The 25806-nt window shown below is 44.7% G+C and overlaps 1 protein-coding gene across 1 annotated transcript; it reads left to right on the top strand.

The window, feature by feature from the left end:
* Positions 1–12412: 12412 nt before the first annotated feature.
* Positions 12413–19248, top strand: igf2b (insulin-like growth factor 2b). The gene is made up of 4 exons (XM_048973532.1): positions 12413–12607; positions 13471–13609; positions 15157–15335; positions 16055–19248. The coding sequence occupies exons 1-4, from the start codon at positions 12536–12538 to the stop codon at positions 16289–16291; spliced, it is 627 nt and encodes a 208-aa protein (XP_048829489.1). The 5' UTR covers positions 12413–12535; the 3' UTR covers positions 16292–19248.
* The last annotated feature ends 6558 nt before the right edge of the window (positions 19249–25806 follow it).

The raw sequence follows: 25806 nt of genomic DNA on the forward strand, positions 1-25806 counted from the left end.
GGGCAGCCCATCAGCTCAACCAGTAATAGACTATTTTTTGGAATTTGTTATAGCAGGAACCAGAGCAATAAACCGTATCTAAGCCCCAAGAGTGAAATGAACTCTCCTTGCATATTCTCATGGTGTGATGTATAGTGATGTGTGAGCAGAAAGGACAGTACTTTCGACTCACACCTCCGGGGCTGTGGGGTCAGTCCCTGCTCTCTCTGGACCCCTGGGATGCAGGCTGGGAACCCCCTGATCACTCTGGGCCCCTGGGATGCTGGCTGGGAATCCCCTGATCACTCTGGGCCCCTGGGATGCAGGCTGGGAATCCCCTGATCACTCTGGGCCCCTGGGATGCAGGCTGGGAATCCCCTGATCACTCTGGGCCCCTGGGATGCAGGCTGGGAACCCCCTGATCACTCTGGACCCCTGGGATGCTGGCTGGGAATCCCCTGATCACTCTGGGCCCCTGGGATGCAGGCTGGGAATCCCCTGATCACTCTGGGCCCCTGGGATGCTGGCTGGGAATCCCCTGATCACTCTGGGCCCCTGGGATGCAGGCTGGGAATCCCCTGTTCTCTGCTTGACTGCATCCCTTTGCTCCAGTTTTCTTGGTTTTCACTCTCAGTCTCAAATCATTTGCTGTCTCTAAACTGCATGTGAGTGAATATGAGGGACTGGCATCTAGGCCAGGGTGTCTCCTTCTTCATTTCCTGTGCCTCCTGGGAAAACTCCTAGGCTGAAAAAAAAGTCTACAGAGGGTAAGCAGTCATAGAAAAATGGATAGAAGAATTATTTGCTTGTCGTTTGAATTTCTTAATGTAAATATGAGAGAAGTCGTGATTTCCAGCCTGTTTACTCGGATGGAAAAGAAGGATATTGCCAAGTGGGCAGGCATAGTTAATATCTGATTACGCATGGATGCTAATTGGCGTGCCAGGTAAAGATGATGTGAATCTGGCACTTCCCGTTATAATGATACCAAGTCACATGAAGTATGAAGTCACCACTCCTTGGACTGAACCTGTAGTCCTACAACTTCAGCCAGATTTATCAAGAGCTGAATGCAGCCCAGCAGGTGGAGGGTGCAGTGTAGCTGGGAGGGAGCAAAACGTGGACTGTCTGGGGGTCCCTGAGGGCCGGGCTGGCAAAGACTGTCCTACTCCAAGATCACTGCTCATTTTACTGAACTGCAGATGCAGAGGGACGGTCAACTCCAGTGCCGATCTACATGATGGAAGACGACGTATTCATGCTGAAGAAAATGTACATTCAGCATTTATTTTGGAGAAATTCTTATAACTTGTCTATAATTTGGAGAAACTCTCATAACTATAGTTTATATTTAAAGAGCATCAAGAAATTAATAAGAATTGGACTCGGACGCTGGTAACTCCGGTTTGATAGACCTGCACAGAGCAATGACACTTACAGTCTTTGTTTCCGAAAGCGTTTGGATAGCAACCTCTTTTACCGGGTACTGAAGTGTTCAGGTCTTTAAGTATGAAATACGTTTATGATGCTTTGGGTCCATATCAAGAAAAACTCACCGTTCCGCAGGTATTTTAATAGGCGTGCATGATGGGATATGTATGTCTGTACACGCGGTTGAGTGTTTTGGTCTGCAATCTGCTTTCAACTCCTCCAAGAAATTTAGTGGCGAATTTGTACCAAGCAGAGCTGCAGCCATGAAGCCAGAGGGTGACTGTGAATATAGCTCCGGGCCAGTCACCAGCCTGACTGACACTCCCTGCTTCAAGCCCCTTGATCTCCGGCTTAGCCCTAGTGGGAGTTGAGGAATGTCATTGGATAAGGCTGTGTGAATTTACCCTATTAAACCTCCTGCCTAATAACCTTCCAAGTAAGAAGTAACACCAAAGCTCACCTGATTAACCTCGCTGCTTCGGTTACACGCACGTTTGTGTGTGTGTGCAAGTGTGTGTGTATTCCAGGTATACACTACATTGTGGGGACTAAATGTATTCAAATCAAATGTATGCAATCAAAAAACTAAACATGCCAAAAGACTTTTATTTTGTTTGGTTACTTCTGGGAATTAGTTTTGTCCATAGAAATGAATGGATGATCCACACAAAGATATGAGTAAAAGTCTGTGTGTGTGTGTGTTTTCCATAGGCCCCTCTTTTGCCCCCACTCCCCAAAATGATGCTACAATTAACTATACAAATCAAAGAGAATGTGACACTGTATCAAATGAGAGCAATCACACGAGGAGAACAACCAACTGGCAAGCTTTCACTTTAATGAACAGAATGACATAGGCTGCAGCCTGGGGCTCCCCTGATCACTCTGGGCCCCTGGGATGCAGGCTGGGAACCCCCTGATCACTCTGAGCCCCTGGGATGCAGGCTGGGAACCCCCTGATCACTCTGGGCCCCTGGGATGCAGAGAGGCCTGAGACTACAGACCACAGCCAGCTGCAGAGAAACAAAACAGTACAGCATAGGTGTCCTTAAAGGAAGCTCCACTAAGGCTCCGTTTTTGGAACAGAACTCCGAGTTTAAATCGATCCATTTCCTTCACTCCGTCGTGTCATACAGCTGCCAGCCGCTCCATCGGTGTGCAGCCCTCCAGTCCTCATACCTCTTACTGCTTTCCAGTCCATTCCGCTTAGGAAAGGCACAACATCGTAGACTTAGATTTAATCGGAACCTGGCCCGTATATCCTGTGAATCGACCGTTATTAGAAACTCAAGCTGTTGGGGTTTTAAAAATGTGTTTCATAACTTGTGACTGGAAATAAACAACAAACCACAGAGAAAAATTACAGCTCTTCGCGACAGATGTGACTTTCTCCCAAAATGTTTATTGAGTGGCACTGGCTGTACTTAATTCCCCAAATTTATGATTTTCAGACCCGGTGACATCCAGACTGAATTGCTAGGTCGAACTTACCTCTCCTGCTTCCAGGACGAGTGACCTCGTGGCTATGTGCGTTCATGTGTAAATATGTGTGTGGTCTATACTGCTATGACACTAGTGACTGATTTCCCAAAGGGAGATACAACAATGAAAGGAATATTCCTTTACTATTCTGTATATATTTCATTCGGGAATAAAGCAAAAAAAACATCCACAATAACCTGCACAAAAGTGATTTGATTCCAAAACATAAGAGTTGGTTGGCAAAGTTTTACACAACTACATGTGCTTTTGTACATATATGTGGAGATCACCTTCCGTTCCACTCACATTGACTTCAGTGACATTAGGGAGTTTGCTGTCTCTCCATAATTTCTTTTTGTTTTCCTAGTGTTTTTATCTATTATTTTAGTAGTATATACAGTTGGATATATGGAGTTTACACAGATGGATAGAGAAGAGAATTAAGTTGGGTGCTGTTCACTGTCTGTGGTGTTAATAGCACCGCTATGTAAATGTTCGGTGGCGGTATATTTCTGGGCATGTTACCGCCCCTTTATAAGACGGACGGCTCGTAGTATAACTGGACTGACCGTTGAAAGCTAAAAATGGCAGAGCTGGACAACAGTGTGTGAGCAGATCCGCTGGCGGATAGGTCCAGTTTCAACAGAGTTCCCCTCACACGTTTCGCTGGATGCTGGCGGCTTGCCGCGGGGGTCCTTTCCGGGGGTACGGGTCTGAGCTGGTTCTCACCGCAAACTCACCGCCGCTGTTCCCTCTTATTATCAGCCTGGGGTGAGGGGAAGTGGGATAGGGTGAATTTTGCAGCTACCCCTTAACCGACCCAGAGAAGAATTAATGCTTTTACCAAGTGGGTGGTAATGGAGCCAGTGGTAATGTTTATCGCCGCCATAAGGATAGCTGGGCATGTATGACTACATATGACCCTGATGCCTCTGAACCCAATGACATCCATCCATTCTGATTTCTTTAACACAGCAGACTGCTACTGGCATGTTCTTGGTCTGAGTAGTAAATCAGCCACTTGAACCCCAAGCAAAAAGCTGAGGCAGTGACAACTGCCGCTTTCAGGAGATACTTAGTCTTTTTTATGCCGTCAGTAACAGTATACCCAACGTCTCCCCTTCACGTGTCCACAGCCTCTGAATGTTACAGTATTTTTCTGGGGGGTGTCTTCACGGCCGTCCCTGTCCCACAATCGCGGGCTGCTTTAGAAGCTCACAGAAAGACTCACTTTGGGGGCAGCATATATCGTATTACGCGGGAGGAAGTCCTACCAGACGTATAGGAAATGTATATCATTGTTGAGATTTTTGAGGTGAATCAAGGTGGCCTTTACTAAACCAAGGCGAGCAAAAAAAATAAATAAAATAAAATAAATTACCTAAATAAAAACTGGCTGCTTTGCGTTGTCTATATATATTCTACATGAATCAACCTGAACTGAAAAACAACATGTGGCAAGTATATTAAATATGATCATTTGATTTGATTTTTTTTTTAGTCACCGTGGTCGTATTATTTTCAGCTGTGTTTAAAGCGGAGCAATTAATAGTAATTTTGGTGGCTAAAATAATTTGAAAGGCAAATAGGGGAAATTAAAAATATAATTCCCTCTTTTCCGTAGTCCTGTGGCCCCAATAACAGCTGTTTGTCAAAAAACAAGCAGTATGAGAAAGTGGAGTATAACCGGCAAAAATAATCTTCCTATTGCAAAGCAGACATTAAACTTCTATTTATTACACACGCGCACAAGCCCGTTGCCACATATTTGCAATGTGTGTTTTTTTGGTTGGAACGCCATTTTCTCTTTTTTTTATTTGTTTGAATATTTTTATAATGCATTGAGATATCTGTCGATGAGTTACATTTTCCGTCAGGAAATTTCAATTCGGACTATTAACGCTTCGTCATTTCGTCATTTTGTCCTCGCTTCGGGAAATATTAACTTGTGGCCTACATTATATTAATCACTGTACAAAATTTTGTTTTGATAGTAAATCTTAAGATTACTGTATTGTAATATACATCGTCTTATTACAATAACACATCTACCTATAATGAGAGATAACGAACTTTTTGACTTGATATTCAAGGCACTGCCATGTACTACTATGATTAAATAGTATAGTATTGTCTTGGTTGACATGGCTGTGTTTTTGAGGCAAAATAACTGGAAATAGTAAGAAAATAATTGGACAAGGTAAATTTGATGCCTGACTTACGATGAGAAGAGGGAAATAAGTAATTCAAAAGGTGACCACAAGATGTCACTCATCAACAGCAAATTCCACCTGCGATTCTCAGATATCGTTCTTTCACGCATATCTATCTATCTATCTATCTATCTATCTATCTATCTATCTATCTATCTATCTATCTATCTATCTATCTATCTATCTATCTATCTTTTTTCATGCAAAAACATGCGTTTAGATGAAGTTTTCTGCCCTTCACAGATTCAAATGTCCTTAAACTGCCGTCTTATTGATAAATTTAAATGATATATTCGCAATCTGCAAAAATAATTCTGTCCATGAAGATATACGTCTTGCGTATTACGTCTCAGTTTTATTGGCATAGGTGAACATATAGCTAACCTGTATGATTAAATTCAAATTTCAAATTCAAATTTTATTTGTCATATACACAGTCATACACAGTACGATATGCAGTGAAATGCTTAGACAACTGCTCGTGACCGAAAGATAAAAGACTGTGAATACGATAAGAAATAAATATGAAAAATTAAAATATAAGGTAAATTTAACTAGGAAATAATAAAATAAAGTATAAAAATTAAAGTTAAAAATAAAATAACCACACAACAAAAACACCATATAGAAAAATATATGAAGAATATATGAAGAAATAGTGCTGTGCAAATATGCTTAAAAAGTGATTTATTTAAAGTGACTTTGTGATAGTGATTTGATTAAGCACTAATTGTCATGCCCTGCTCGTCGGCTCCTCCTGTGTGCCACGCCCCCTGCCTACCCACGTGTGTTTCCCGGATTGTACCCAGCTGTGTCTGATTATTTTCAATCAGTCCTGTGTATTTCAGTCCGTGTCTTACCCGAGTCCTGTGTCCGTCATTGATGTTCATGGATGTTTGTTTGCGTGAGATCCCGTATTCCCGATTAAACCCCGTTCGTCCCGTAACCTGCCTGCCTGCCTGCTTCCTCCTTCCGCACCTTCGCCGCTCTCCGCCGCGCTCGCGCACCACGTCCCGTGACACTAATATCGGTCATATCCAAACTAAAAGCGATATATTACAGTAATATTCGGTGCTAAGTCGTATTGCAGCACTGAACCAGTCAGTATGTATGTACAAAAACGTGGGCCTGTGTATAAAGGAGGGGGGAGGGAGAAAGAAAGGAAATCTGAATAAATAAATGAATGAATGAACGGTCAAAGGAACATGTAATTGAGTTAAATGTGAATTGTTTTAAAAGAAACAACTTATCGTTACTTTTCTACTACAAGCTTATATCACGATGTACCCAAATTTTTTATACTATATAAGCCAATGCGCGTTTCCTATTCGTGCGTAGGTGTCATTTTACGTCTTACTCTAGAAATTCAGGTTCTAAAAACAATCCAATAAGTTTCCCCAAGTTTCCATTAAGTCTCTTTATCTGAGTTGCACCCATTCGCCTGGTGGGCGGCTAATATGTGATTGCACGGTTGAACACTAGGGGCAGCATTTGATTGAGACTGTGCTGAACCCCCTCATCCACACCCCCACCTTCATTAACATGCTTGTTTGCATAAAAGAAGATGGTTTCACATATATAGTACCATAAACATTATACTAATTCAGTACTCGGGAGTGTCACGACCGCCGTTACTTAAGCGGGCGATCGCTCGGGCAAGCGATCAAACAGGAAGCAGGCAGGCATATTAAGGGGTAAACGGGGTTTAATCTGAAGACGGGGACCAGGATACATCAGACGCCAACTAACATCAATGACAGACAAGGGAAATAGGTAAGACCAGGACTTAAATAGGACGGGACTAATCAAAGTAAGTGGACAAAGCTGGAGACGATCAGGGAAGCACACGTGGGTAATCAGGGGGCGTGGCACACACGAGGAGCGGACGAGCCGGCCATGACAGGGAGTAGCAGTCTCCTGATTTATGAGGAGTTTTTGACATTCAGAGGCTTAAATGGAGGAATGGAGGAGATGGACAATCTCAAGATCTGTGACTTCATGTATTGTAGGGTTTGGCTCAGCATTTGGAGATGCAGTACTTGTTAGTGGAAGGATTCTGGTTCAAATCCCCAGGTCAGCTTCGTGATTTCGCCATTGGGCCCATATGCAAGGTTTGAGGGAATGCCTGACCACGCTCTCTTCATTGTATGGTATTTTGGATAAAAGAATCATCTAAATAAATAGTAATTGTACAAGAAAAACTTCAGATTTACTTCCTATGCAGTGACGAAGTCTAGTAATAATTTATAAGAAGAAAAGATGATTGAACAAGTTGAACCAGGTGAGTATTATATAGGTGAGAAATATTCCAATAATAGTGTTGCACTTCAAACACACAAGGAACTTTATACGTAATTCAAATTACCTATTCGAAAGCACTTCTGCCTGCCCAGAGGACAATGGATGGGATTAAACTGGAAAGACTTTGATATGCCTACAGTGTGTGTAGGAAACATCCCATTTAGTGGTCCTTAGAGGTGGAACAGTGGCTTAAGGGTCAAGAAGGGCAGGTGTATCTTCTTCGGAAACAACGCAGTGTTCTCACAATACAAAATAATTAAATCTATGGGTTACACCTTGTGCGTGACAAAGCACAGACTATGAAAAAGTCTCACAGTCAGTACTGTAACACAGTGTACCTGGAACCGTGAACCTATATTACGACAAGTTCTCACCAGTTTGTTAACTCCTTTACACAAGCTATTGAGAAAGGATGTAAAATGGAAACGGAGTCAGAGCAACAGAGCTCCTTTGAGGAAACACATGCAATCGTGCTCAGTGCCGGTCCTCTATAACGGAGACAAAGACCGCGTTTGAGCCAGCAGTGCATCCCCATGTGATGGCAGAGCAGTCATCCCACACAGGATGTCTGATAGCTCTGATAGACCCATTGTGTTTGCCTTGAGAGCTTTTAACACAGCTGAAAATAATTAGTCTCAGTTTGATAAAGGCGACCTTCCAGTCATCTTGGGACTAAAGAAGTTTCAGAGTTAACTCTATAGTGGGAGTTTTACGATCGTAACTGACCACTAACCTCGCATACCTACAGAAACGTCACCTGCATTGCCGGTGTACAAAAGCAGCAGGATTTCAATATATCTGATGAATTTATGCTGCTGGCTGCAAGATTTGTTATTTCTGCCACGTAGAGGAATAATACAAAATCATTGGTCACACTTTGGTATCACAAGAATAAATGGGACTCGGTCAATGATCTGGGTTCTAATATCACTTTTGTATGGGAGGAAAATACAGTGGGAAGACAGTATATTAATTACGACCATTAATGGGAAATATATCTAATTCTTCTTGATGCTCAAGTGCAGAGTTTCCCAATCCAGTCCTCGGGGACCCTCAGACAGTCCATGCTTTAGGTACCTCTTAGCTCCCAGTGTAGGGAGCAAAAATGTGAACCGTCTGGCATGGAACTTGGGGGGAGCAAAAACGTGGACCTAACGGCTTTGGGTCCCTTGAGGACCGACCGGCTCAAGTAGACAGAAGTGTTAACTGCTATCAGCTATGAAGGTCAATTAATGAATGCTATGATAAAGGCTTCAGTCAGCATGGTATGTCTGGGATGGTACCTGGTTTGTCGGTGGTGAGTTTGTAGCTGGGAACGTACCATTCACCCTTTGAGTGACAAGCTGAAATAAGCATGACAGACCTTCGTGGCACTGATGGGAAAAAAGTACATGTGAGAGTAGTGAAACAAAGGGCCTCGCTTACATGTGGAAATACCCCTCAGTCAATAACAGAATCGAAAGAGGAAAACAGGACGTGTGCTGTGGCCCAAGGGCAGAGGTCTGGAATAGGAGAAAGACGCTGCGTTCAGCATACATAGACTACTCATGTCAGGTAATCATACAGACATCCTTTATGCATTTTTCCGAGGCGTTTATCCAGAGCAACTTACAGTAGAGGGAAGGATTACAATTTACATGTGGGATTTCAACTCACGCATGACCTTTGCATCATTAGTGCCACTTGTTACCGAGGGGAGCTAGAGGCAGGATAGAACAGATTTGTCTGAAAATTGTGCTTCCTCGTTGTCAGAAATTGCACCCATTCAGCAACATGGAGCGAAACATACATGGAGTTGGAAACCAGCAGCCTATTTACAAGGTTATGCTCAGTAGTGTGGTGCTCCGGCAAAGATTAGGAAGCTTCCTGTATCTCACAGGGATGGTCTGTGTTCTTCTCTGAGATCCCTGATATGCAGCTCAGGAAGGTTCGTCTGGTTTCAGATCGATGAGAATTACTGTTGTTAAGTCAGCTGGCCATGATATAATATTGTTTATTATCCCAGCCTGCGAGAGGTGGGGTACCATGATATTACGCTGAGTGCTATTTAAACCACTAGGTGGCAGTAGTCACCTGCATACATGTTTTTGATGGTCGTCGCTATAGGCAGAATATGCAGAGGCTTAGAGAACGAGAAATAGCCGTGCTGCAGAGAAAGTGAAATGATCATCAATTTTCTCGGTGAGGAGGAGGCTTCCTAGAAGAGTAAAGCTTCACCTAGGGCCACTGGAAAGGGAGAGGCAGCCGTGTAGCGTAACGAATTTCCCGATCGTAACAATCACTCTATCGACCAGGCTTTCAGCACTGAAAAAGTCACAACCCAAAAATGACTTACAGTCAATCTTTATCATATGTCTTTATCTCTTGGTCATCCTGCAAAGGCTAAACATCATGCTCAGCACTACAGCGTTAGGGCCCCCTGTAGGAAGGGCAGCCCTTCCTGCTCCTCGCTACCGAGCGCACGTAACAACACCAACACCTGCTGGTGAATTCAACCATATATTTTTTTCCAGTTTTAAAAGAAACCCTGCAAAGACCAGCTTCCATACTTACTGCGGGGTCAGTCGTCTGACAAGGACGGCCGAGTAGGATGTTACTTTTCAGACTGCCTGCTCCTAATTGTAACCACTGTACTTTCCAGTCACTAATATGCAATCATATCTGTCTACTCTGGGCTACAAACACACCTCAAGGTGCCAATTTGAGCCCAGAACCTGAGCCCCAGAGTGCAAGTTCCACACTGGCTGCGTTTATTCTTTACATGACAGGCCATCGCTTGTTTTGCTTCATGTATAAATGTCAGATACACACCCATAAGTTTTCATGACATCCACTGTACCTGTTCAAAATGGTCCCTTTGTCTAGATCATGGGCAGAATCTTTTGTCCTTTAGCAATTATCAGAATTATTCATCCCTCTTTTTCCTAGTTATCGGTTCTTTTTCCACACACACACACACACACACACACACACACACACACACACACACACACACACACACACACACACACAGGTTTGTGTAGGGACTGTCCATTCATTTATTTGGGGAAAATTCAGATCACAACTTGACAACCTTAACCCTTAACCATGCATGAACCTTAACCTGAAAAAATGTCGTCAAAAAGCAGGTCTTTATTACATTGTGGGGGACATATTGATTAGGACCATTAATGGGTGGTTTATATCACATTTGGTCCCCACAATGTGATACAAACCTAATCCAGACACACACACACACACACACACAGCTGCTCTCTAAAGATAATTTACTTCCTGTCAACGAAGAAGCATTACAACAATCTCGGTGTGTTCCCAGTCCCGCAGAGCTCCAGATAACACACGCATGCTTGGAAAATGTGCTTTGTCCTGATGCGAAAGAACACCAGGCACCACACTTTCGGGAAATAATCGACACCTTGCCAAGACAGAGATATGTCTGTAGACCTGCAAAGTATTTATCGAATAGAAATCCTAAATGTTCAGATATGTCAAGCGAATAACGTTAAATTCACGTTAAAAATTATGTTTATACGTGGGGAAATTATTGGTTTTGTCTGAAGGGGATGCCCCTAAAGACGTGTAATTTTGCTCAGGTGCCTCAAATGCGCTTATCAAAGTTCAAGTGTACAGCAGCAGTCCTATTTGAGACCATGTTGCAAACATGAGTCCTTAACCACGATTCTTCCTGCTTTAGAACACGATTTAAATAAGCTTTAAATAAGGACTGCTATTGTGCCGACATGTAGTCTGCTATTACTTGTAGATTGTATAACCGCAACTTGCCAAACCACCGCTTTTTTCCATCCCGGTGTCTGGAGAGCAATATTCAGCTTTATATTACTGTATGTTTACGTCAACTAGGAATTAAGACGTTGTTTTAAAACTTCCCCCAGTCATGTTAGAAAGGGAGCCGTGGCATGACCAAGGTACTGATTTACATTTGTGACCAGAAGGATTCATGTTCAAGTCCGCCGAATGTTCTTTATGAATGAACACCGCCATATAAGAGAACTGTATGTGTATGTGTGTGTGTGTGTGTGTGTGTGTGTGTGTGTGTGTGTAGTTGACATGGATAAGTATTTGATTATAAAGTTGGAAATCGTCTTGGCCGTCTGTGGTCACTTGCAACATGACTGAACAAGTATTACCGTGGAAAGTGAAGGAGTTGGTAAACACCTTTAGGAATCCTATTTGCAATGCGTACACCCTCCCCCCCCGCCACACACACACACACAGCACCACCACCACTATTGTTTTGGCCAGGAGCAAGAATGTCACATCAATTAAAATTCTTTTGGGAGTCCTTTCGCCAAAGGGGATCTGAGCACCGTTGGTCAGTTGACTCTGAATGGCGCATGGGGGCAAAGACAGCAAGACTAGCGAAGCTCTCCCCTCCCCACTAGTCACCATGTTATGTGAATGACATACCCTCTATGTTTTCGCTTTCCCAAGTGACACTGTCCATGCGACACTGGGACGCGTTTAATCGTGAGGCCACAGGTTCGCCTTCGCACTTTACGTCTGCTTCTTGTTAAGTGAATTGGAGTAATGACAAGCAACAAAGTACCCCCCCCCCCCCCAAACCCACTCCCTAGGATAACAAGTGTCACCAAAACACTACGCATAAGAGAAAGCAGGAGCATTTTGTCGTTTGCTTGCTTTAATTTAGAGAATGCATCACGCAAACTGTGCACTTTTATCCTCTTTAACAATGACAGCGAATGAAGTCCGCGTGCATGCAGAATAGACACCAGCGCTTTCGTCTATCCCAGAAAAGAAAAACAACTGGAAATGAAGTGGAACAGAAAGCTCAAGGTTAATAACTTGGAAAAATGCACGAAAGGACAAATACTGTGCGTCGATTGTTCTGAATCCAGGAATGACTTTTCCAAGTTTGTCCGTCTGTCTGTCTTGCCTTTTCGGTTTTAGACATGCGCGAGGGGCAAGAGGGAGGGGGGAGGTAATGGGCGGGTTTTGGTATAAATTACTTCACACTGAGAAGTTTTGCCTGTCGCCTGAGCTTTGGGACAGCTTCACACAACATTTCTATAGCCGCAGAAACCGGGGAACCTAATTTACCTGCAACTTTCATTACCAAAATACATTAAACGTACGCAGAAACCACAGATATGGAGGACAAGCAGAGACACGGCTACCACTCATGTCATACCTGCTTAAAAACAAAATACAGAAGAATGAAGGTAATCTCAAAGAGTGATCGGCTGCAAATATGCATGAAAAAAGTCAGGCATGCGAGTGCGCTCAGAAATATTTGACGGCATTCACAGATATAGTAACTGCTGAAAGAGAAAACGCTCTTCGCCTCCAGTAATGGATTTTACTTTAACGCCGCTGAAAATAGTTGAAATTGAACAGTGTAAATTACGCGGTTGTGAAAAATGAACAAATTCACCACTGGAATTTAATGGAGGAATAATCTTAAATGCATTTGGCAACTGCGGTGTTTTATTTTTATTATTATTATGAATTACTTAAGTTGTGTTATCAGCGTGCTGGTCTGTTCAAACTCCGGACAAACGCGTCCATCGGGGTCGTACGTGCCCAGCACCAGGGGGCGACGGTACTACAGCCCCGTCGGGGCTTTGCAGGCGATCCAGGCTGTAACACATGCTGAGTATTTGATTTGAGATAGGTGTATCGAGCTACTATTTCTGCAACTTGTAACACATTGTGTAAGCGCTGCAAGGAGATGATAAACGTACGTAGTGTGGGTAATGCAAGAAGAGGAACATCAGATTTTTAAATTCGTTAATGCAATATATCATTGGTTGATGTTTACATGTTTGGAGTAAGTTGACAGGCAATAGCATTTGATCTTTGTTATGGCTGAAGAGTTGTTTCGTTATCTTTCTTAAATGTCACCGTACTTGAATTTGCTTGGTTTGCGTGAGATTTGCGCAGATCTAACCTAGGAGTGTCCTGAGATGGCTGTCATGAACCGTATAATAAAGTGCAGTCGTGCAATGTACTGACCACGCTGCCGGATGACTAAGCTGCAGTGTTAGTGGTCAGTTTCCTTAACCGGCACATTTCCCCCTTTCAGATCAGATGGATTCAAATGCTGGCGGTCTTTGCTTTATTCGCCGGCTGCACCGTGAAGGAAGCATCTGCCGAGACGCTGTGCGGCGGTGAGCTCGTGGATGCCCTGCAGTTCGTCTGTGAAGACAGAGGTTTTTATTTCAGTACGTATATTTATTTATTTATTTATTTATTCATTCGCGAACCCTTCGGCATGTCTGTTGCGCCCTTCTAACATCACACTTGCAATTGTCAGCTTTTGTCCTCGCTATTAAACCAAGACCGTTCTCCAACATCTGATTTTCTTTCTGCAAGCTTTCTGTCAGTTGACTTGTAGACGACAAACAAAAAAGACTGCCTGTCGCGTGAAAGCCCCGACCCCCTCCTTTTTGGGTGTCTGTGGGTCATATAGTGGGGGGTTGGGGGTTGCTGGAGCGGGAGATTCGGAGTACAGCTGAGAATTGGCATGCAGGTATTCAAGTACACACTTGCAAATGCACAGCTGTTGTGCGTGGCGGTGGGGCTGAGCAGACCGTCCGATCCCCCGATCTCCGTACGGAGGAAGTGCGTAAGGCTACGCTAAACGAGCCACAACGGGCTGTTTGTTTATTTGCAGATTCGGGGAAAAGTGACAGAGTCGAAGCAGCATTCCTGTCACCGCTTCAGAAACGATCCCAAACTACTCCGCGTGTTTCCTGTCGGAATAGAGAACCAGTCGAACTGACATAATTTCCAGTAAAATATACAGCATAAATGTCTGTATGCACCCATTTGGTATGAGTTTACATTCTCAGAAAAGTGTGATACAGCATCTGACGGGGAAATAGTTACTTCATTTCAAGGGGATAAGGGCGAGATATCTGTTCAGCTGTTTCTGACTCTTCCAGGGGGGGGGGGGGGGGGGGGTGGGTTGATTCCATGTGTGTGTCCTGGTTCCTCTCTTGCACCCCTACCCATCCCCCTGCTCTGTGCAAACAAAAGTCCAGCGAAAGAAGTATTTCAGTATTTGTTATCCCTTTCCCACCAACAAACAGAGCCTTTGTACTCACTGGCCATTATTCAATCCTGGCTGACTTATACAGTCTTTTACCTAATGCCCTCTTCCTACTCTATCAAGTGCATCCTTTCCCTCTAAAAATCTGTGTGGAGAAAGCGCAGGCTCTGCCAGCGAAGGCTTTGGGAAGTCATGTGGCTGCTTCCCCGTCTGTGGTCGCTGGGCTTCTCCTCTAAGCCTTCTATCTCTATCCCCTGAACTGGGTGTCTGTGCCCCCCCCTCCCCAATTTCATGTGTTATTGTTTCTCCCTTTATCTTTGCTGAGTTGGCAAGGAGGAAGGTCAGGAGGTAACATGTGCTTTTATTGTTTGCTTAGCAGAAAAAGAAGACCTGGATTTTTTTGCATTCAGCCTCCTGTGTGCTAATTTGCACTATCCCCTCAATTTGGGTGTCAATCAATTGTTCGGTTGAATGGAATTATAAATGACTCAATCAATTTAATTTTCGAATGTGAAGTCATGACACCATTATGGTTCCCATCATTTAGGCTATTAATCTGACGCTTTTAACTTAAGCGTTTTACGGTAGAGGGAAGGATTATGCGCATATAGTTGGATTTGAACCACCTCTATGCATCGTTGGCACAACACCCTTCCGATTGAGCTGCGGGAATTGATGGCGTCAGTGTGTTTAAACTCCTTGTTCTGCTTCCCGCAGGCAGGCCGACGAGCCGGTCGAACAGCCGCCGTTCGCAGAAGGGGATAGTAGAGGAGTGCTGCTTTCAGAGCTGTGACCTGCAGCTGCTGGAGCAATACTGCGCCAAGCCCGCCAAGTCGGAGAGGGACGTCTCGGCTACCTCGCTGCTGGCCGTGCCCGTGCTGTCACCGCTGACCAAGGTACGCCGGCTATGCTCGAGCGTGGGTCCGGAGACACAATGAGTGAAATGAGTACTGCTAAGTGACCCCCCCCCCCCACAACACGAGAATGCTGACATAAGTAGAAATGTGACAGATCTGGAAGTACGCGGAAGTAATTAGGAGAGGTCAGATGTGGGTTTCTTTGGGGGAGTGTGTGGGTGACAGTAGGGTTCCGGGGTCGGACTGAAAATACCGTTTACCTTTTGGGGGGGGGGGGGGGATCCTTCAAAGCATGTGATCCCCCCGTGGGACAGCTGCGAGCCAGAAGTACCCAGATCCTCTCATTTCTCTCTCTCATGGCTGACTGACCTCATGGGTCCGAGTGTAGGATTCTAATAGCATGTTTGCCAAGAGTAGTGGTTTGTACTGGAATGTGTTTACTGTGTGGGCGGGTGAGTGTAGGGACAGACATCAGCCGGAGAACAATGCCTGGTCTTTCCGATCTCTGCCGGATGACTTTTGGAATTTGGCCCAATCTTCTCCCTTAAGCCCCTTGAAGTCGCGGTTTGAGAGAAACCGACGTGTCGACACGTCACCCCCATCTGCAGCTTGCCCACCCCCCCCCCCCCCAGCTACGAGAAGGTTTTGCATCTGTCTGGCTCAGCAAGAGACTGACTTGTGGTGGGAGGGGGGCAGAGGGAAAAGGAAACAGAGTCGGGCAGAAATCAATTTAACCGCCGCCCCATTTATCGCCGCAGGAGGTCCCACGAAAGCATGTGACCGTGAAGTATTCCAAAAACGACGTGTGGCAGCGGAAACCCGCCCAGAGGATGCGCAGGGGCATCCCTGCCATTCTGCGCGCCAGGACCTTCCGGAGACAGGCCGAAAAGATCAAGGCCCAGGAGCAAGCTGCCTTCCACAGGCCTCTCATCAGCCTTCCCAGCACTCTGCCACCATCCCTGCCTCCCACAGAAAACTATGTCAGCTACAAATGAATTCGGGATTGTTTGCACAGACAAGAGCTGAAAAAAAAGACTAGGGGATTATAGCTTTGTATCTGACGTCATTTCTGTGGCGGTTCTCTTAAGCTCTTTCTTTCCTGGCCATCTATCTTTACACTCATACATTCAGACGCCCTCCTGTCTCAACCTACTCTCCTTCTCCCTCTCCCCCTCTCTCTCTCTCTCTCTCTCTCTCACGTTCACACACAAAAGAACACGCAAATTGTAAACCAAGTTGACTATCAGACCGAATGCAATTCAGGTGGATATTAGAAAAGGATCAAGGAGGACAAGAAAAACGAAGAAGATGAAAGAGACTCGAGGCTTGACAGGCATCAAGAGGACACGCAGCGAAACCATCGAGGAAGAATCCGAAACGCCGACAACGACAGCAAGCATTTCACGCCAGTTTTCTGAGACAAAGAACACCTTTTTAGTTCATTTTCCTGTTAGTTTGCACCTGTACCCATTAAGAGGAATATCCACACTGTAAGGAATTTTTAAAAGTTTTTTAATTCGATTCCTGTTCCAGCACCTCACAAACAAAGAAAAAACGCAGAAAGAAATCTGCAGATTGCACATCGCCACGGATTACGTCAAAGATCTTGTTTTTAAGTAAAGGAAAAAGGCACTATTTTTTTATGAACAATGAAAGTGTAGCTTTAGAATTGCAATGGTGCTAGCTTTGAGAACGGACTTAAGAGGAGGAGAACGCACGTTTTTTTTTGTTTTTCTTTTTAATAATAAACTTTCCGTTTTAGGGAAAGTGAGACTTCTGTACAAACAAAAAGAAAAAAAAAAAGAATTGCTTGGTTCTGGCAGTGTGTGAAAGTGGGATATCCACGGTACGCGAGGCACGGCGATGTGCTGCAGCGGGACAGCCCACAGAGTGGGAGGAGCTTGGGACGGACTATGGGATAACACTGATCCCCCTGGAACGCAGATACATACTTCCTGTCTGGCTCTGCAGAAACGCGGACTTGTATCAAAGGTGGTTAGACACGGCAGATGTAGAGCAAGTGTGATGCTTTTTTTTGGTCTTTTATAATTATTTTCTTTTAAAAAGTGTTTTTTCTTTCGTTTGTTTTGTTTTGAAGCCCTGTCAGTTTCTGGTACCGTGACATTCCTGTTTTTCTTAATTTTTGTTTGGTTATTTTATATTATTTTGCATTTTTAAGACAAAAAAAGGCACACATTTCAATTCAAAGGGAAAAAAAGCATAGCAATAATGTCAACTAACATTTTTATTTTATTGTTTATCTGTAGTATTCACATGCTTTTGCTTGAAAACAAATACTTGAATATGTATAATTAGTGTCCAGGGACGTCATGTTATCTCTCTTAGTCAGAGCTGTATCTTGCGTTTTGAGCCGGCAATCTTTTTTTCACAAATAACGGCACTGTATAAAGGCATTATTTATTTTGTTATAAAAATATATATATATGAAAATTGGTCCAAATAATATACTTAGCACTGATGCGCAACTGGCAAAATTATTTTATATATTCTCTCCTTTTCTCTTTTGACTCAAACTGCTTTTCTTTGTAGCTGCTTTGTACCAAAAACGATTCTCCCCTTTTCTTGTCACCACCACATTATCTCAGTTAGATTTGCAAACCCAGTCCGCATCGCTTAGGCATGTTATATTGCAAAAACCTGGCACATATCTTAAATGTTCTTCCCATTACGGCTTTTCTGTCCCCTTGACGGGGCACATAGATGAAATAAATAAGGAGAAAGTACCAGGAGATTCACCTTCTTATATACATTGATTGTATTCACTATATTCTAAGCCACTTTAGTATTAATGTTGAGAGAACAGCTGTCCATATGTTTGCCCGGCAGCATGTGCTCATATGTGAAGGATTGGCGTCAGCATGTGTCCCCGGGTTAGTGCGGATTCAGTGGGGAATTTGGGATATTTCACACTGAGGTCAAGGTCAGAGAAGCCCCCCCCTCCCCCTCCCCCCCCCTCAGCTCTCTGACCGACGGCTCGCGTCTGCGATGTCACCCATGGGCCGGCATTGACGGAGCATCGCCGCTACCGTTGACTCCTACATGTCGACCATGTGCATTTTATGAAAGGTTACCGCACACGTTAAAACACTCAGGAGAATTTGGCTGAGGAGAGTTCGGGAACGCGAGAGTGACCACAGCTAGCCTCTCGCCATGGCGGCACGCAAAGCTCGCACAGCCTAATGGGACTCGGGCCAGATTTTTTCCCCTTTCTTTTGGGTTTTCTTTGCCCCCTTTTGCCACATGAAATGAACTTTGCCCGGCTGCGTAGACTGAGCTGGGTGGGAGGTAACACAGCGATTCAACCAATCTCCCTCCTGGGGGGGGGGCATATCTCTCGACAGGCCCCCCTGCTCCCTATCTCCTTGCGTGCATGTATGAGTGTGTGTATGCGTGTGTGTGTGTCTGAGCTCACAACAATCCTTTCGGGGGGGTCTCTGCCCTCTGGTCACCTCCCCTGCATCCCCCCTCCCCGATGTCTGTGCACACACACTGGACTGTTGTATGTCAGTGTATGTCTGATCGTTTGATATCAGTTGTGTCACAAACCAGTGCAATTATTATTATTATTGTTATTATTATTATTATTATTATTGTTCTTGTTGTTCTTGTTGTTCTTGTTTGGGGACTCCAGATAATAATGTCTTTCCAATGACTTCACATAAGGCTTAAATGTTGGGTTTATACTCTTCCCTTTGACTGAGACTGCATACACACTGATCACCTTGTCCGGACAGGCTGCGTAGACGGTCTTTGGACGTCGGATATGAAGGGAGCCCCATGCTGGCTGGTGGCAGCGCCATTTCCACTAACGTCAGTGGCCGTGCTAAGTCTCCACGTACTTCATTAATTTAACCTCTGCACGCTAAGACGTCCGAAATGCACAGTTCATGTACCCTCATTTTTAATATCAATAAAACAGTTTATCAAATTATTCCAGGCCCCCCCAGTCTTTTATTTCAGTCACAGCACACTCGCTCCGATCCGCCATCCGATGACATCCCGCTCGTGTTGTCATTTCACCCCGTAATTATTTGGTTACTTCAGACGTATTAGCGGTTCGTGAGAACGAGGGAGGCTGGAGATAACCAGCGCTGTAGTACTTGGTGGCTCGAGAACGAACCCACAGGACCAAGATGGTGGGCGTCACTTTCTGGAGGATGCGAAGTGAGAAGGAACTTGTGAATTTTTACTCATAATCGGTAGGACCCCGCAGCGCTGAATCAATCGGAGCATGTCACGCATACGGTGACGCACGGGGACTGTCCCCTGTAACTCTGAGAAGCCTTCTCAGTAAGCCATTTTGCAATGTTCCCATGAAATTCACAAAGGTTTGTACTTTGAACTTTTGCGAATGGATAACTGATCCAAAATTTACAGCTACAGTGATCTCTCAGCATAGGAGAAGCCTATTTAAATATACAGAATAGGAACAGACCAGAAACTTCATGTTGAGTGCACAACTACCAAAACATAAGAATTCACGTCCCACGTTTGTTTGTTTTTGGTTTTTTTTTTGTTTTTATTTTGTGACTATGTGTTACTTTGAACGGGGACATTTATCTGCACTGGTCTCAGTCCTGCCTGTTCCATGAGTTTTTGGCTCATAAATTCCCAAATGTCTTTGGGCAAAAAGTGTAAATCCCACAGCAAAACATTGCCCAGAAAGGGAATCCAGCTATAACGCTGCTCGGTAGACCTTTGAAGATGAACCCCCATCCGCCACTCCAGCCAGTGTGTCACGCTCTCTGCTGGCATGGGACACATGGACATCACCCGTGTGACACTGTGGCTCACGCGTCACGTGTCCAACCGTCGTTTGTGACACGCCGATTGGAACATCTGTTAGACCATAACAAAATCTCCTTTCAAAAAGCTTACGTTTCATGTTTTTCAAGAAGAGAATTTGAACCTTCAATTACTCGACGGGTTTAAGAGATTTTAAGAGGCTATTATCTATCCAGTGTTGAGTCAGAGTTACTTTCTTGTTTAATTGGCTGATAGGTAACTTCGGTTACCAAAGCCAGACTTAAATTGAGGGGGAATGATTTGGGGGGCTGGAGCATACAGAAGTAAACCTGCTAAAACTGGTTGCTTCTGTCCTGATTACTCTGGCTGGTCTTGGTGCCAGATGATAATTGGACTTTGTTTTTGCCCTACAGCTGTTTATACAAGACTTCACAGAGGCTGGAGACTACTGCGAACAGTAGGCCCGCTGCCCAGCCATTTGTTGCCATTAGCCACGCAGGAATTGGTTGTGAGGCACTAACCAGGCCTGATGCCTTGGCTCCCAGCTTGATACTCTTTAGACACGCTGTCCCTTTACCCACAATACACAGCTCTGATTGGCTCCCAATGTTATGAGTGACACAAGGCTTGCCTTTTGCTCTATTGTCGGGCCTAGCAGTCAAGCCCCGCCGCTGTTATAATGTGCACAGAACAGAAGGCTACAAAACAAGCGAAGGGTTTTCTGTTAAAAACCCCAACACTTCTTCAGTTTACTTGGTACAGTGCTGCAGAACGAGCAGCTCTTCATTGGTGGAGCCTGTCACTTTGATGACACACTGAGCTCCCCACACATGGCTGGCAAGTCGCCCGAGTATCCACTGACCGTCCAGAAAATGACCGATCCGCGGGGGAGGGAAACAGGCTCAGAGGAAAGCCCGGTGACCCGGGTAACGTGAGATGGAGATGTGTAACCATGACAGATACTCTCATACGTGAAACACCACCTGGATAGTATTACAGTTAAAAGTCAGACTTAAAGACTATGATGCCGACCATCTTGTTTAGACTAACTACAGCGGTGGTTTAAATATTTACTACCGATCCTGCAAATTCATCGCATTTCATGCTTTGCGGTGGATTTCGGTGAAGTCTCCTGGAAAGCAGCCATGTCAGTCGAGGATGAATTTTTTTCTTAATTTAAACATGCCAGTTCGGTTTGCACTGAGAAGACATCCTAACCCATCACATTGCCCTGAATTTTATATGCTGTGACTAACTCACAATGACAAAGGCATGTTTTTTTTTAACAATATGATCTGCTGTGGTTCTAAGATGAAATGTTGAAGTCATCAGTTTTTAGGGTCAGAAAGCCATATCCCGCGTAACAAACAAGAGTAACATTCCAAAGACATGCATTTAGACTCATTTTTGTTTCTAAATTTCCCAGAGTGTGTGACTGTGTATGTGTACAGTGTAGAGTACCATGCTGTCCAGAGTGCACCCCTGTCCGGTGCATTATTTTGTACAGGTGTACCTTGAAATTCTGGACCCCCCGAGAAAATTCACCTTACACCCCCTGTTAGGGTTGGCACTTTCAATATGATGAAATATGGTTCTGCTAGGGTATCCATGCCCCTACTGTGACCCCTGTACAGTGCTGGGCCCCTTGGATCTGCCAGGGTATCCATGCCCCTACTGTGGCCCCTGTATAGTGCTGGGCCCCTTGGGTCTGCCAGGGTATCCATGCTCCTACTGTGACCTCTGTATAGTGCTGGGCCCCTTGGATTTGCCAGGGTATCCATGCCCCTACTGTGGCCCCTGTACAGTGCTGGGCCCCTTGGATCTGCCAGGGTATCCATGCTCCTACTGTGACCCCTGTATAGTGCTGGGCCCCTTGGATTTGCCAGGGTATCCATGCTCCTACTGTGACCCCTGTACAGTGCTGGGCCCCTTGGATCTGCCAGGGTATCCATGCTCCTACTGTGACCCCTGTACAGTGCTGGGCCCCTTGGATCTGCCAGGGTATCCATGCTCCTACTGTGACCCCTGTACAGTGCTGGGCCCCTTGGATCTGCCAGGGTATCCATGCTCCTACTGTGACCCCTGTACAGTGCTGGGCCCCTTGGATTTGCCAGGGTATCCATGCCCTTACTGTGGCCCCTGTGTCTTGGATATGAATCCAGTTTTGGCTAACTGTGGTTTTTGGGGCAACAGGGCCCCTTCAATAACTTAGGGGAGGCTGCAACACATTTGTACCCTGCCTGTGATATCTCAATTCGCCCATGTTCTTGCCAATCAAGAGTAAACATATGAGAAATTCTGCTACCAATCCGTTTTACTCAATCACTTATAGCTGCTTTTGGTCACAGTGACTAACTACATTTTTATTAGCTAGACAGGTCATCGTGTAAATCAGTTATAATTAAGTATGTATGCAAATGTGAGCTTGTTGGTGCTGGGCACGCCTCTCGTGAGGTCTCACTGGGTCGTTCACTCTCGGGTTCACCTCACACCTTCAGCACAAGACTGCCTAAGAACTGCTGGTCTGTGAACCCAAAAATGACGCTACACAACTTGCATGTATACAACAGGCAAACAGCAGAGAAGTGTAAGGTGACCGGATGGGGCATAAACACCCCCCCCCCCCCCCACAAATGTAACACAACACTGTTTAGCTTCAGTACATTAGGTTAGGGAGAGTATTTCTTTACCATAAAAACTGGGTTTACTTTGGAACTTGGCACTAATCTTGGGTTAAGATTTAAGTACATGCAGAAGCCTGTACTCCTCCTAATTAGTCAGTAGCCATAACTATAGGGGTCTGATATTTTACAAAAGGCTCCAGCTATTTTTATTACTGTCAGAGCACGTAATAGGTATTCTTAACCATGCCTGCTTTCGTAAGAAGCGCCCTGCACACTGACCCTCGGAGCGCGGTTCAAAGTGCTTGTTCTTTTGCTGTTATTCAGTCCGGCTTAGCTGTCTCATCGGGGATGAGCAGTTAAAACACAGCCTGTCCAAAATGCACAAGAATGTGTGATGCACCAACGTCACCATGCGTCATCGCCGGTGGTGGCTGTAAAATGTGGCCCCTTTCCCACAGCAGTCGTGAGGCACGTGCGTTCCCCGAGTTTCGTCATTTAGCTTTCGTGCACAATATATCACGATTTAATTCTGTTTCCTGGCAGGATATTTTGCTGATGCGGCTCAGGTTTGGTCACAGGTAGAGCAGCGAAAAACAGTAATGGATGGGGAATTCTGATATGCAAATTAGGTCCTAATCAGATTATCATTCATATATCTCATGCTAAAATACTGCTTTTTATTCTTTAAAAAGTTTCCTGCATTTGTTTATTCAATACGGCTGTTATCCAGAAATATGGAGACAGTTGTATGCTACTGTCCACATACTGAACAAAAATTCTTGCTAAAATCTATATGCTTAATTTCACCACTCAACAAAAGGCATTTCCTCGGGACTTGAACCTACAACCCTACTGTCTCTTAAATATGCTTCTTAATAGTCTTGGTCATCAACAGAAATCACCCAGACTGGAAAAGGTAGTACAGGTAAGCATGAGAATGAGCCCACAAGGACATATTTAAAAAGCTTTTTGATTTCCTTCCCTTTAAATTTGCAACTTAAAAACTGGAGAATAAAGGTTGAAGAAAAAAGCTCATCTTCTATTGTCTGAATGTCAGAAACCATAGTTACATTACTGGGAAGCCTCTCTTCTTGCTACTAGCTGATTCAGAATGGACAATTGGGTTGCTTTTTGCAGCAGTGAAGAAATACAATCTCAGTTTTTATGCTGCGTGTTTCCCAACAAACGCAGCACAGGTGGTGATGTGAAGTGAAACTGATTTCATTATAAAATCTGGCTGTTTAAGGATGCTATAATGAAATGAATTTATCTGCTCGCAGTTTAAATGGAGAAACACCATGCATATTCCTGTCTGCTCATCGGAACGATTTGTCCCAAGGCTTTTCGTACGCCTTTCCCTTCTGTGAAGTTTAACGTTGGATCCTGAGATAATTCTACATCTTCCTTTTTATGGGTTAATGTGCTGTTAGAGTACTCTCAGAACCACGGACCCTTCTGGGATGCTGAACATCTGTGGTAGATGCATAAACCTTTTTGATGTCAGTCGTATCACCTTTTAACAAGTTTTATGCAGAGAAAGTTGCATTCCCGCCAATTGTTTCCATAGTCTTTGCACCAAAATATGTTTTGTGGAGTTTCATGGGTGTTTTTTATAAAATTTTTTTTTTTTTTTTTTTTTTTTTTACGAGAACTTGCTAGATCGTTTTTGTGGCCAGAGGTCACCTGATTTTAGCCTCCTCACCTGCACCGTTATTTCCGAGCTTTCCCCTTCCATGAATATGAAGTTTTATGAGTACAGGACGCTTGAGTTCTGTGTCTGTGATCTTGGCTGTGATGACCGGTGCGCCTTGTGCAGTTCTGAGCAGAGCTGAGTTAACAATGATGATTAATGGACATAAAAGCATGACATGGAAACAAACTGTGCGCACGGTCTGTGCCTGTTTCTCCGCATATTGTGTGACGAGGAGGGTGCAACTGAGCTTGCGATGTGCCACCTGGCACGCATACGACACCACGGGGCCGGGAACATGACGGCAGCGAAGTCACGCAGGTGTGAAACGGCTGAAAAAGCCGGCGGGGACTGGGGTAGGGGGGTGGGGGGTCCAGGGGTGGGGGCTTTCGGCTTGCCGCCGTGCCGCAGCCACTCTGCTTTCTGTTTCGCTAGATTTATAACAATAACCAGCAATAACGTGCCATAATAGAAAATGCTGATGATGATTTTGAAAAAAAAAATGATTAGCAAAGAGCCATCATCAAATATCCATCCATTTTTAGTAACTGCTTGTTTTATTCGGGGTCGTAGGGGGGCCTATGGGAACAACACAGGATGGGGCACCAACCAATCACAAGGGGCGCACATGCACCGACACAGGTAACGCCAATTCATCACAGCATGTTTTTGCACTAGGGAGGGAAAGCAGCGTACGCAAAGAAAACCCCAGAGCGACACAGGGAGAACATCAAACTCCACACATGCAGAGCCATGGCAGTAACCTGAACCCGCGTCTTAGAGTTGTAAGGCAACAACGCTAACCACAGTGCCACCATGCTGCCCCATCATCAAACATACAAGTGCTATTTAACAAACCCAAGGCAGCCTTGAGGGCTGGAGCGGCGGTGCGGTGCTTAGTGGTGTTGCGTCACGGCTCCTGAGACCGAGGTTCAGGTCTCCACCCTGGCTCTGTGTGCAGGGCTTCCTCCAGGTTCTCCAGTCCAACCCCCCTGTCTCCCAAAGTCCAAAAACACACTGAAGTGGATTGGAGCTGTCAAACTGGTGTTAATGCTCTGTCATGAGATATTCCCTTCCTTGTGCCCATGGCTTCTGGGACAGGTTCCAAGATTTTTCCTTAAGATTAAATGTGACCTTTCCAGAATGGTTGGGACTAAAAATTAAGCTGAATGACGGGGGACTATTTTAGCAGTAAATATGTTTTGATGGATCGTGAAAGTTTCATGCAACATCTTTAAAAGGAGATTGTGACAGGTCTCCCGCAGATATACAGATACTGTCATTGATCACCTGAATGGACTCGGTCATTGTGACACTGTCAAGCCAAATGGTCAACATATTCCTCCCAACAAATCAGGTTTCTATCTATCTATCTATCTATCTATCTATCTATCTATCTATCTATCTATCTATCTATCTATCTATCTAT

The sequence above is a fragment of the Brienomyrus brachyistius genome, chromosome 13 (assembly GCF_023856365.1).
Source record: "Brienomyrus brachyistius isolate T26 chromosome 13, BBRACH_0.4, whole genome shotgun sequence".
Taxonomy (NCBI): Eukaryota; Metazoa; Chordata; class Actinopteri; order Osteoglossiformes; family Mormyridae; genus Brienomyrus; species Brienomyrus brachyistius.